Consider the following 12996-nt stretch of genomic DNA (forward strand, 5'->3'; position numbering starts at 1 on the left):
ATGTTTCCAGACTTTTACTTTGGAAGGTTTATAAATATACAATAAGTCTAAAAACACATAGGCAGTCATATGTGCCTTCCACCCAGTCTTCCCCAATGGTACTGTCATTTTATTAGAAACTACCTCTAGTACAGTTCATAAGGTGCATTCTCCTCTCATGCTTCCTAACCAATGTGTGTGTGCGTGCATGTGTGCAGCTCTGTAATTTTGCCCTATGTGACCATTCCTATGGTCAAGACAGGACAGTTCCATCACCACTGCGTGCATTGTCCTCCCTCGCTGTCCTTGTGGCCTCCCTAAACGTTCCTGAAGCTCATTCCCAAGCACAGTGTGCTCTGGCCCTCCATCATGGAGGGGTGGAACAGGAAGTTCTCCCTTTAGACACGAGCAGAGTAAAGCACTGGGAGACCCTGTGGTTGATCCCAAGCCTCTTGCAGTTCCAGTTCTCATTTCTAGCATCTGAACACGTGTCTTTTAGAAAAGACTAACCCTAAGCCCTGGATGACATCAGCAAAACCCCTCCTGGCTGCCCGGCTTCCCAGAAGCGAAGATCAAACAAACATCTCTCCTTCTATGTCCCCATGCTGGATGCCAGCAAAGGCCCAGGCCAGAGTGCAGGGAGCACACGCACCATTCACGCTGTATCTCATGGCTGTGGTGAGCTGCTTCTTCGTCTTGCCATCCGCTCCGAGCTGCAGCATCCCTAGGACAGACGCAATCCCATGCGGGGAAATGACGATGTTGTCATGAGGTTGTGACTTGACAATCTGATTGAAAACTTGGATTCCCATGTTGGAGCCTAGCTCCTCAAGAGACAGAGGGTTGAACTGGGAACAGACGGATGGGAACGTCACGGAGGCCAACAGGAAGAAGGGAAAATGCCAACCCATGGCTCCTTTTGGCAAAGACATCCTAAAAAAAATTAGATAAAATATATGTAAATATAAAACAAGTACAGATTTTGGATGGGTTAGTTTGTGCTGAACTAGATGTGACAGTGTACGTGGTACAGCTTGAAGACAGAACAATACAGAGTAAATGGGTTTTCAACACATGCCTTAGGATGATGGGCAGAGAGAGAAAGCAAATTGACATGTGCTGTGTCCTTACTCGGAACCGCCGAGCACGAACCTAACACATCACCACTTTTCACTCCATGTACTGTGGGCCTCCTGCACTTCACAAGTGCTGAGTGCAGAGCTGTGAAGATGAGCACAAGAGTCCTGTCATGCAGTTCATATTTTAGAGAGGAGACAGAAAATAAACGAGCAAGCAATAAATTATACAGAAAGGGATAAAGGTCGTGATTATTTAAAAAAGATTTGAGCAAAAGAAGGGTAAGAGGAGGGAGACTTTGGAGGAGGAAGTCAGGGGCAGTGGGAGCACAGGTGACACTATCTGAATGGTGAGAAAGGGCTGGCCGCACCTGGATGTGGAAAGGGTGTGTTCCAGGCAGGGGACAGTAGATCAAAGGCACCGAGGGGGGAGGAGATGGGCTATGTTAGAGGCCAGTGTGCAGCAAAGTGGATGGTTTTTTATGCTGTGGTTCACAAGAAACCACTGGAGGGCTTAATTTTTTTATGTTATGTTACTTATTTTAAAGGCAGAGAGAAAAAAGAGATAGACTGATGAATTTATCTTGCAGCGGTTCACCATTCAACTTCCCGCAACAGCCAAGGCTGGCTGAGACCAAAGTCAGAAGCCAGGACTTCACATGGATAGCATGGACCCAACTCCTCATGCCACCCCCTGCTACCTCTCAGGGCGTACAACTGCAGGCAGCTGGGATCTGCAGCAGAGCCAGTCCCTAAACACAGACATGTGATGTGGGTGAACCAAGCAGCATCGTAGCCATCGTACTGAACATCCACTCCCACCAAAGAATTTCAAACACGGAAGCTAATTTCTCAGGTTGTTATCATGATTTTAGAACCATGTGTATTTCATTCTTTTCTTATAAGATTATCACTTTTCAATACAATAACTGCTTACTTAAAATAAGGTTAAATGGTAGTTTTATATTACAGTAGGACAAAGACTGATCAACCTTGTGGATGACACTGCTATGCAGATCTTCTCCATTACAATTTGTTTTGAATAAGCTTCCTTTCATTGACTACCACTTAACAAGAGCTTTCTTTGGCTATGACAAGTAAAAGCTGTGTACATGTGTTTATGAACAAGCCAATACTTTCATTAAATAAGAATCAAACAGTGGAAGACAGTAAAACAAAAGCTTAGTTGGTGATGGTAAAACAAACGCAAAAGCCGGAGGTTCCTTTAAATACCAGACTTGCATGGAGCAAATGTCTTCCCTTATCACACACATGACAAGGGGGGAGCTGGGAGTGCTGAAGACAGAGGCAGCTGGGATCTGCAGCAGAGCCAGAACAATGTTCTAGGGAGAAGAACGAACATGGACAGGCCAGTGCTGACTTGACAGGTGCCTAGTGTCTCCAGGGCCTTCCTTCCTCTGCACTTCCACCGTGGGTCTCCGCAGACGTTCAAAAATCACTATGGGATTAAACCCTAGGGCTACTTTCTGTTTCCAAGTACTTTCTATTTTAACTGATTATTTTCCACTGCAGCAAAATAGTCTATTGAGTGTGGCTAAGAAAATGCTTGTCTTCAGTCCTGAGCCTTGTTGTCAGCGCCAAACCCTCTTCAAGGAAATCGCCAAACTGAGTTGTGCGACAACTATGTACAGAAACAGAATTCCCCGCCTGGCCCCTTGACACACAGTGAACTTCAAAGGCCAGCAGATGTTGCAGTTTTCTTACAGCTTGTGAAAGCAACACCTTCTTAAAAATGTAGGACATTCAGTGTTTCTCCAGGGCTTAATTGTAAAATAATTGTGCAAATGCTGCCTGTCTGAATGCAGAACATGTGAGTGACCTACATCCACACTCCCGTTTAGGCCTTGACTATGGCCAGCTCGGCCTACTTTGACTTTGGCACTTTAGAGAGGTTCTAATACCGTGACAATCCCCCGAGCTTCCTGGAGCCTGCTGGTCACTGGAGAGGTTCCAAATCCTCTAGTGAAGCCTTACCCATTTCATCAGACAGTCAGGATGAATATTTGCCCCTTTTCCTCTTCTTTTTTCAAGAAATACATTCTACTTCTAAAACTTCATCTATCCCATCAACTCAGTCACTGACTCTCATATTATGATCTCTTCTGGTCTCTCTTTTCAGCATGCCACAACCTACCCTTCCCACAGAAATATTGCTGGGTTAGGGAATACTTAAACAGTTGGAGCTGTACACCAAAAAGGCATACCAGACATCACACTGGTGTTGCTTCTAGTAGCCTTTGGCGGACCCACCCCAGTTCTACACATAAACACTGTCAAACAGGGAGAAGAGACCTGGGAGAAATCTAGGATGCCAAAGCCCTCGAGTCAGCACAGGCTCCCAAATAAACAGCTGTCGTATTTAGTTGAAAAAAATTTTTTTAGTTGTTAATTTTTCTAAAAGAATAGCTTCATTATGCTGCAGGGGAAGGCTGCCATGAGTGTTTCTCTTAGTTTCTTTTCTTGGGAAGTTTTTCAGTGACGTATATGCAGTGTTACAACAGTGCGCTGGGACAGTGCGGGGCTGTGCAGGAGCTGGGATCAGAGCTGCTTTTGATAAGTGTTCTGGCCAGAATTCCTGCTTGGCCTCAGTCTCTTTGCCAGAGGCTCAGCTGTCTGGCTTGCACACGTGCCTAAGCTTTCTCTTCTCTCCAGAGTTAAGGAGCCAGGAGAGGTGGGTGTTGTTCCATGCGTTACTTTAGATGTGTCAAACTCCAAATGGTGAAACACACTCATGTCTAAATAAACAGCTCTTTGCATGAAATAACTTTTGAAATGCTCAATCTCTAGAACAAGGAGATTCCTATAATGGGAAGAATACAGTAAATGTCTATTCTCATTTTGAAGAGGAATGATATTTAAAACATTCAAATAAAAGAGTATTGTCCAAATGTACTGCACAGCATCAGTATGGAGGATGTTCAGAAACCTGTTTCCCTATTACTTGAATCTTTCCACAGTGGAAAGGAGATTGAGCGGGCATTAGCTGGGTAGGTGCTGCCCACATCTTATATCAACAATCCTGTTTTGATTTCTGGCTCCAGCTGCTGATTTTGCTTCCTACAAATGCAGCCCACGGCAGGCAGTGGTGACAGTTCAGGCAACAGTCTCCTGCCGTCCACACTTTGGACTCCTTGACCAGCCCCAGCTATTACGGACATTTCAGGACAGGGAGCTGAGAGATGGGAGCCCTCTCTCTCCCTGTCTATCATATTCAGACTATCATTGAGAGAAATCATAAACCTATTAACTAAGCTATCATCACAAGCACATCCCTCCAAATGTTGCATTTCTTTCTTCACGCACTTCCAAACTTTTTCTTCTTCTAAACCTTTCCACTTTCTGAAATAGGAAATGTTTCTGAAATAACTAGGTACTGATGTGTGCATGAGACATGATTTAACACATGAAGCAGTCCAGTGTATCTGCTCGTTCCTAATGTTATTTTGGCTTAAAAAAACTCGCCATTGGTGAGCTGTGGAGGATCACTATTCTGTAAATACACCTAGTCCTTTCTCACAGCGTGATGCTGTCCGATTGCTTTGGATCTTTCCCATGCCTGGGTTGCGATTTTTTTCTTCCTTGCCCTCCACCCAGTGTCAGCCAGGGCTGCCCCATAGCTCCCTCCACAACTTGCATGAAAGTTTCCTGATGGTCCTACGTAGGGTTTAGCTACCCTCTACTCTGAGATCTCACAGCATTTTTCCTCTGCACTTCTCATTTGAATGGTTTCCCCAGTATGTTTTCTTTCTTCCCAGCTCTACCGGAGGTTCGAGCAAGGCATCCGATCGCCAGTGCTCCCTCCTCCCTCTGCTGTCTCTGACCCTACTGATTGTTGTCACACTTCACCCCAGCCTTGGCACCAGACCCCTGCAGAGAACCAGTGCCAAACTACTCCCCCGTGGAGACCAGGCTATCTATTCAAAGACACAGCTCACTTTCTGTCTAACACATTCTTCTTTCTATAAAATGTAGTTTACAGGGCAGGTGGCACAGTATGTCAAGCTGCTGCATGTGATGGTGCATCCCATGGAAGTGTCAGTTCAATCTCTGCCTGCTCCATTTCTGTCTGATTCAGCTCCTACTTAATGAACCTGGGAAAATGGTGGAAAATGCTTGGGTCCCTGCCACCCAGTTGGGAGAGCTGGATGGAGCTCCAGTCTTCTGGCCTCAGTATGGTCCAGCCCAAGACACTGAATGGAAGGTATCTCCCTCTATCTGCATCACCCCTCAAAGGTCTCTGTAACTCTTTCAAATAAATAAATCCTTTTAAAAATACAGTTTATAGTGCTTGCTTCGACAGCACATATACTAAAAATACAGTTTATATATAACACATGAGCCAATGATACATAACATGGCATCTATCTGCTCTATATAAATGAAAAATTGTATGCAAATAGTTTGGTAGAGATATAAAAAATACTGGAAAGACTCTTTTGGCTCCATATCTCGGTCAGGTAGTTCACATGGCCCCTGGGAAGACCTAGGAGTATCTAGTGAAAAGTCCTCACCTTGAATGCACTGGGATCCTATATGGGTGCCAGATTATTTCCCAACTGCTCCACTTTCCATCCAGCAACCTGATTGTGGCCTGGGAAAGCAGTCGAGGACGGCCCAAAGTCTTGGGACCCTGCACCCATGTGGGAGACCCGAAAGAGCTCCTGGTTCCCAGATCGGCGCAACACCGGCCGTTGCGGTCACTTGGGGAGTGAATCATCGGATGGAGGATATTCCTCTCTGTCTCTCCTTCTCTCTGTATATCTGACTTTGCAATAAAAATAAATAAATCTTAAAAAAAAGATTATTTCAAGGAAAATAGTATACATCACATAATACCACTTTTTTCAGCATACATTCTAAAGTCAATGATGTAAAATAAGCATATCTGTAATATTATTTTCTCACAAAAATGATTAATTCCTTGATATGCCTAATTTTTTAATAGTCTTAACTGGCATCTAAATAAACTCCAGGCATTGCAACTGGTTGATGTCTCTCGTCTTCCTTCCTTCTTCTCCTCCCCACCCCTCTTTGTATCTGTTTTCTTGCTTTAAACATTTTCCCTTGGAACTTTTTTGTTGAAGAAACCCGTCTGCTTGCCCTATAGTATGTCCATGGGTTAGGTTTTGTTAATTCCATTCATGTGATGTTTAACAAATTCTGTTCTCTAAATTTCCAGTAAGTTGGTAGTCAGAGGGAGGGAAGTGATCTACAAACCACAGCCCACCGGCCACATCTAGCCACCAGCTTTGTTTAATCTGCGATTTCATCTGTGCTAGCTCTGTGAGTTAAGCTCAGCTGCCTGGCTAAACAGAACCACACAGCCCACAAGGCCAAAGCAAAAACCAAGGGACCCTTTATGGGAAAGTTTGTTGATCTGTGCTCTAAAAGTCAATGAAATTTCAATTTCCTTCTTCTCCAAGATGTTTTTGTAGGTGTTGGGACCAAAAGACTGTGTCTCTTTTATAACGTTAGCAGCTACTCGTGAACACTACTGCACTTCTAATTTGCCTTCTTCATTTATTAGTTGAATATTTCTATAAAATTATTTTCCATAACCACTTATTTGATCCAACTCTATGTCAAAGGCAGGGTAAGCACTTCATTCATTCCCTCTATGTAATAATTTTAAAATATTTTAAAATGAGCTGCTGAACCAACATTCGTAGTTGGCTAGAGAACTAGCTTTGTCTTGCTTCTGTATCGTTAGGAATACATGCTTTTTAACATATTTTAATAGTGCTGGTCCGCTAATAATATTCTTCTTATTGATGCTCACAGGGTCTTTAGTTTGGTTCTTGAACATTTTCGACATGATCCTACAATTCTGAGAAGGTATCAGAGGGTCATTTTGCAAACCTCTTGTCCTGGGTAGAATCAGCCACAGTATGAGCAGCCCCATCTAATAAACTCTAAATTAACTATGGCAATGTTGAGCAACAGTGATATGGGAAGTCAAAATCCAGTAATATGATTCTCCAGATTATACATACATTTTCTTTTTTTTTTTAGATTTTTTATTATTTTTGGAAAGCCGGATATACAGAGAGGAGGAGAGACAGAGAGGAAGATCTTCCATCCGATGTTTCACTCTCCAAGTGAGCCGCAACGGGCCGGTGCTGCGCCGATCTGAAGCCAGGAACCAGGAACCTCTTCCTGGTCTCCCATGCAGGTGCAGGGTCCCAGTGCTCTGGGCTGTCCTCGACTGCTTTCCCAGGCCACAAGCAGGGAGCTGGATGGGAAGTGGAGCTGCCGGGATTAGAACCGGCGCCCATATGGGATCCCGGGGCGTTCAAGGCAAGGACTTTAGCCGCTAGGCCACGCCGCCAGGCCCTATACAAACATTTTCAAACTCAAACTGTGAAAGACAGACTGCCTGTAAATGAACTGGTTTGCATTCCATGGCCAGAGACCATTTGATGACAAAAAAGATGGGAGAGTCGGTTAGGTAATATAAGCTGAGTCAGGTTAATCAAGGTAAAGCAGCAAGTGTCCTCAATCAAGCCCATTCTAATGGGCTCCTAAACAAACGGGTATCTGAACGACAGAGAGAAAGGTCCTCCATCCTCTGGTTCATTCCCCAAATGACCCCAATGGACAGGGCTGGACCAGGCCAAAATTCATAAGTGAAGAGCTTCTGTAGGTATTTCCTGTGAGTGCATGGCCTACACAATTTGGCTGTTAATCCTCCGTTGCCTCCCCAGCATATTAGTAGGGAACTGGATAAGAAATGGAACAACTGGGACTCAAACCAGTATGCCACAGCACCAGCCCCAAGGTCCTCAAATTTAATTCAATTCCCTTCCTTCAGTGAAAGAAAGCATTTTCTCAGGCATTGGGAAATGGCTGATATCTTTTGGTCTCAGTGTTTCTAGAGTTCTGGTTCTAAGAATTTACTAAGACCCTTCATTAATCTGCATCCAAATTACCCATTTGTTGTAAAGCAGTTAGTATGGACAGGGGGTGGAGGGCAGGAAGCTATATTGGATCCTTCCAGAATCATGGTATCTTTTGACAACTTTTCTTGATGGCGCTTCTCAAAACAACAGGTTTTGAGTTACCAAACTTAGACTCTGTTGGCTTTAAATCATACTACACTGCCAAGATGTCAGGCCAAACATTTCCAACTAACATTGTAAATGGGGGAAAGTCTTGAGTGTCTGGCAAAATGTTCTCTGGAGATCCTTCATAAATACCTGCTAGGTGACAGTAACTGTGAATACACCAGCAGTTGGGGTTAAGCTTCCAATGAGGTGCTGCAATTTCAACAATCCAATTTCAGAAATAGGCCCAAACATACATGAAACAAGTCCACTAACTACCATCTATTTTCCAAGTATCTATCATATTTTCTTAATATGTCCAATTAGACAGACAAGCAAACTAAGGTGCACCTTGATACCCTTGGGAAGTACACAGAATAATAACAAAATGAATTGGCATCTTGCAAAGTTAGAGAAGAACCAGCAGTAAATGTCAACTGATCAAAGGAACAACATTTCGGTGGCTTTAACACGTATTTGTTCATGTTTCTACACAGGGGCTTAATAGTCTTTTCTGAGTCTCTTTTCTTAATTTTTTACCTGACTTCAAAGTCTATTCCTGCTATATGACAACAGTAAATTTGGCCAAAAAGGATCTACAATACTCAGAAAATAAATTTTAAGCCACTCAAATGTATGGCAACAATATCTAAAATATTAATTCACTGAAGAGAGACATATTTTATTACAATTAAGTAATTCTGAAATCCGAGTATCTTTATCTGTGTAGTGTTCGCTCTGAAATGGTTTTTGAAATAGAAGGGGGACAGAAGAAGTCAACTGAAAGTTTATTAGTTATTTGTCTTTTAAGTAAAGCAATTCTTAATAATAAAAATAAAGCTGGAGGCACCACAACACCTGATTTCAAGGCATACTACAGGGCAGTTATAATCAAAACAGCTTGGTACTGGCACAAGAAAAGACAATGATAGACACAGTCGAGATCTTAGAAAATCAATCCACACATCACCAACCAATTAACTTTTGATAACCTAAAATCACTCCCGGAAGGAAATGCATTTTCAACAAGTGGTATTGGTAAAATTGCATTTCTGCATGCAGAAATATGAAACAAGGTCCCTTACCTTACACCCTATACAAAAATTCAGCTCACAATGGATCAGAAATCTAAACCTAAGACCAGAAATCATCAAGGTACTAGAGGAAAACATAAACACTGCAAGACAATGGCACAGGCAAAGAGTTTTTGGATAAGACACCAGAAACACAGGCAAAAAAGCAAAAATTAGACCAATGAGATTATAGCAACTAAGCAGCTTCTGCACAGCAAGGAACCACTCACAACAGTAAAGGGGTAACTGAAAGAATGGGAGAAAATATTTGTGAACCATACATATAAAGGATTACTATCCAGAATATATAAGGTTCTTAAGAAATTCAATACCAATAAAACAAGCAATCCAGTTAAGAAAGGGGCTAAGAGTATGAACAGGTATTTTTCACAGGATGAAATGCAAATGGCCAACAGTCATATAGGAAGATGTTCAGGGTGACTAGCTACCAGGGAAATGCCCACAAAAAAACCCAATGAGGTTTTCCTTCACCCCAGCTGGAATACCTATCATTAAAAATAAAAAAATAAGAAATGCTGTCGAAGATGTAGAAGAAAAGGGACCCAATATACCATCAATGGGAATGCAAACTCATATAACCCCTGTAAAAGACAGGTGCACTCTCCTCAGAAGTCTAAAAACAGATCTACCATATTACCCAGCCATTCCATTCCCAGGAATTTACCCAAAGGAAATGAACACAGTGTGTGAGAGTTATCTGTAACCACATGCAGCTCAACTCAAAATAGTCAAGATATGGAATCAACCCAAGTGTCCATCGCTTGATGACTGGATGAAAAATTACGGGCTATACACACTATGGAATACCACTCAGCTGTAAAAAAGAATGAAATCATGTCTTTCACAACTAAATGGGTGCAACTGGAGACTGTTATATTTAGTGAAATATGCCAGTCCAAAAAAAGAAAAACATCATGTCTCTTTGATATGGTAACTAATAAAGAGTATAAAAACAATAATGTATGTGAGGGAGATTAACATTTTAAGCTTTGCTTATTATTGACACCGCTGGTCTATACTCAGGGAACAGTGCTTTGTTCTTACTTACAACTTGCTGAACTCTTTATTTATTGGAGGGTTAAACTTGTGATAATCAGGAAACAGTTCACCATTGTAAAAATCAAAAGAAAAATAGAAAAAGATGAGCAAGAAGGACGGGAGTGGGCAAGTTCGTAGTGTGAGGTATGCCCTTAAAACTGGATGTGTGAAAAGCACAAAATGTGTTTGATATATATTTTAAAGATTTACTTATTTTTATTGGCTATTTGTGGTCTTTTGTGATTCCAGATGAACTTTTGTATCATCTTTTCTATTTCTGAAAAGAATGTTGTTGGGATTTTGACTGGGATTGCATTAAACCTGTATATTGCTTTTGGTAATATAGTCATTTTGATGATGTTGATCCTGACAAACCAGGAACATGGTAAGTTTCTTCCGTTTTCAAGGTCTTTTATTTCCTTTTTAAATGTTTTTATTGGAAAGGCAGATATACAGAGAGGAGGATAGACAAAGAGGAAGATCTTCCATCTGATGATTTACTCCCCAAGAGGCCACACCGTTGGAGCTGAGCCGATCTGAAGCCAGGAACCAGGAGCCTCTTTTGGGTCTCCCACGTGGGTGCAGGGTCCCAAGGATTTGAGCCGTCCTCGACTGCTTTCCCAGGCCACAAGCAGGAAGCTGGATGGGAAACGGGGCGCCCTATGGGATCCCAGTGCGTTCAAAGTGAGGACATTAACCGCTACGCTATTGTGCCAGGACCTTATATAAATAATTTAAAGCACCAAAAAAAGAGCCATTCAGCATGAAATGAATGGGTCATGGGAAATCACTGACACAGTTTCACGAACTTTGGAAGTTAAAAAAAATCACATGCAAAAACAAGAGTATGGAACATTTATTCTATTTTCCTTTAAGTTTTGGGGAACAATTTGCTTAAATTCAAATCCCCATTCTATCATACACTAGCCAAGAGATCCGAAATAAGTCACTACTTTTATCAAACTTGTTTTCTTCTGTTACGTAACAAATCATAGGTCACATGGTTCATGAGATCATTCATAGCAAGCAGAAAGACGAGCTCAGTACCCAGAGCAGAGAAGGTGCCCAAGAAATGTTGCTCCTTCCTGCTCCTCTTCCTCTGCAGTGCTCAAACTTGAAAGAGCCTGTTTTCTTCTTCATAAGTGACTGAGACCACAGGGGCTGGCCACAGTGGGGTGGAGGTATTAGGGCCCCCAAAACCATTAGTGGTTCTAAGCATTTTTAGTCAGATATACAGAGAGGAAGATCTTCCATCAGCTGATTCACTCCCCAAGTAGCCACAACAACTGGAACTGAGCTTATCTAAAGATAGGAGCTTAGAGCTTCCTCTGGGTCTCCCACGCAGGTGCAGGGTCCCAAGGCTTTGGGCCATTCTCCACTGTTTTTCCAGGCCACAAGCTGGAAGCTGGATGGGAAGTGAGGCTGTGGGGACACGAACTGGCACCCATATGGGATCCCAGCACATGCAAGATGAGGACTTTAGCCACTAGGCTACCACGCCAGTCCCCAGCAATATATATTTTTTTAATATATATTTTTATTATACTATTTATGTATCTGAGGTGAAGGGGGATATTGAGGGAGAATCCCCACCCAGTCTCCCACCCGCCCAAAGTCCCGGATATGGGGCATGCTCTGAGATACTTGCTCAAGTGGTCTTAATAGTCCTCCAGTTGTGGATCGCTGCCAGTCTCATCACTCCCAGCTCGATGAGGTCATTGAAGAATCCACTGATTGTCACAGTCCATCACAGAGTCTTCATTTGTCTAGTATTTCGCTGCCCAATGTTTAACTGAGGTGGTTGATCGACCTGTTCCGTCCTCCATCCTCTCCTAGCCAGGGCTCTGAGTCCAGCAGTTTGATTGGGGAGATCACCAAAGAAACTTTGAGGTATTTCCAGATCAGATTCCCGCATGTTCCAGCAAGCACCGGGCCCGGCAAAGTCCATCGCCACGATCAGTTGGTGGTTGCAATCGCTGGGCTGGCTCCGCTCTCAGTCCCGACTTGCACTGGAACCAAGGGTGTTGCAGTCCAGCCTGGTTTTGCCCAGCACGCACTCGATTCTTCCATCAACCAGTGGGGGCTGCAGCCCATTCGGGGCGACCCACAATAACCCCACCAGGCCCGCCCCCCACCCTGGCCTGCCAGTATGCATAGCAGACAGAATTAGCCCCCAGTGCCAGCTTCTGCCAGCTGTCTGTGGTTAAGCCCAAACAACCTTCACCCACTCCAATTTATGCTAGAACCGGAGGAATAATCAGCCCAACCTGGCTTTTCCCTGATCTAGTCCACATGCGGCGCTCAGGTGTTGCAGCCCTGCCCAGTCTGGTCCGTCCCCATCCCAGCCCACACTATCCAGTGAGAGTAGCTGTCCGGCGAGGGGACCAGCCCCTCCATCCCCCTGCTGGCTCTGCCCTCTCCCTTCCTGGTTCTCACGCGTGTTGGTTGGGTGCTGCATTCAAATCCAGTACAGGTAATCTCACCCTGGCATTCCATATCATGCACTCGTTTTTGTCGCAACCAAACCTGGCCCGACCCACACTCTCCTCTGGTGTTCGGGTTTGCCAGTGGATGACATGAACTGATTCAGCCTGGTCCGCCCCTGACCCATGCCAAATGTATGCCAGTGGGAAACTTTCCATGGCCCATTCTGGGCTGTTTCCTATCATACTTCTTCCACTTATTTTGCCCCAGCAATATTTTTAAATCCAGATCCTTCCTCACAGGATCTAATGCCATCAGAAC

The 12996-nt window shown here is 43.6% G+C and overlaps 1 protein-coding gene across 1 annotated transcript in view; it reads right to left on the bottom strand.

The window, feature by feature from the left end:
- Positions 1-12996, bottom strand: part of SERPINE2 (serpin family E member 2) — a 66785-nt gene that overhangs the window by 26669 nt on the left and 27120 nt on the right. The window contains exon 2 of the mRNA XM_058665073.1: positions 632-912. Within this exon, the coding sequence (XP_058521056.1) occupies positions 632-911 (280 nt within the window). The 5' untranslated portion in view covers position 912. The remainder of the gene's footprint in view (positions 1-631; positions 913-12996) is intronic.

Source organism: Ochotona princeps, chromosome 5, assembly GCF_030435755.1.
Source record: "Ochotona princeps isolate mOchPri1 chromosome 5, mOchPri1.hap1, whole genome shotgun sequence".
In the NCBI taxonomy this organism is placed as follows: domain Eukaryota; kingdom Metazoa; phylum Chordata; class Mammalia; order Lagomorpha; family Ochotonidae; genus Ochotona; species Ochotona princeps.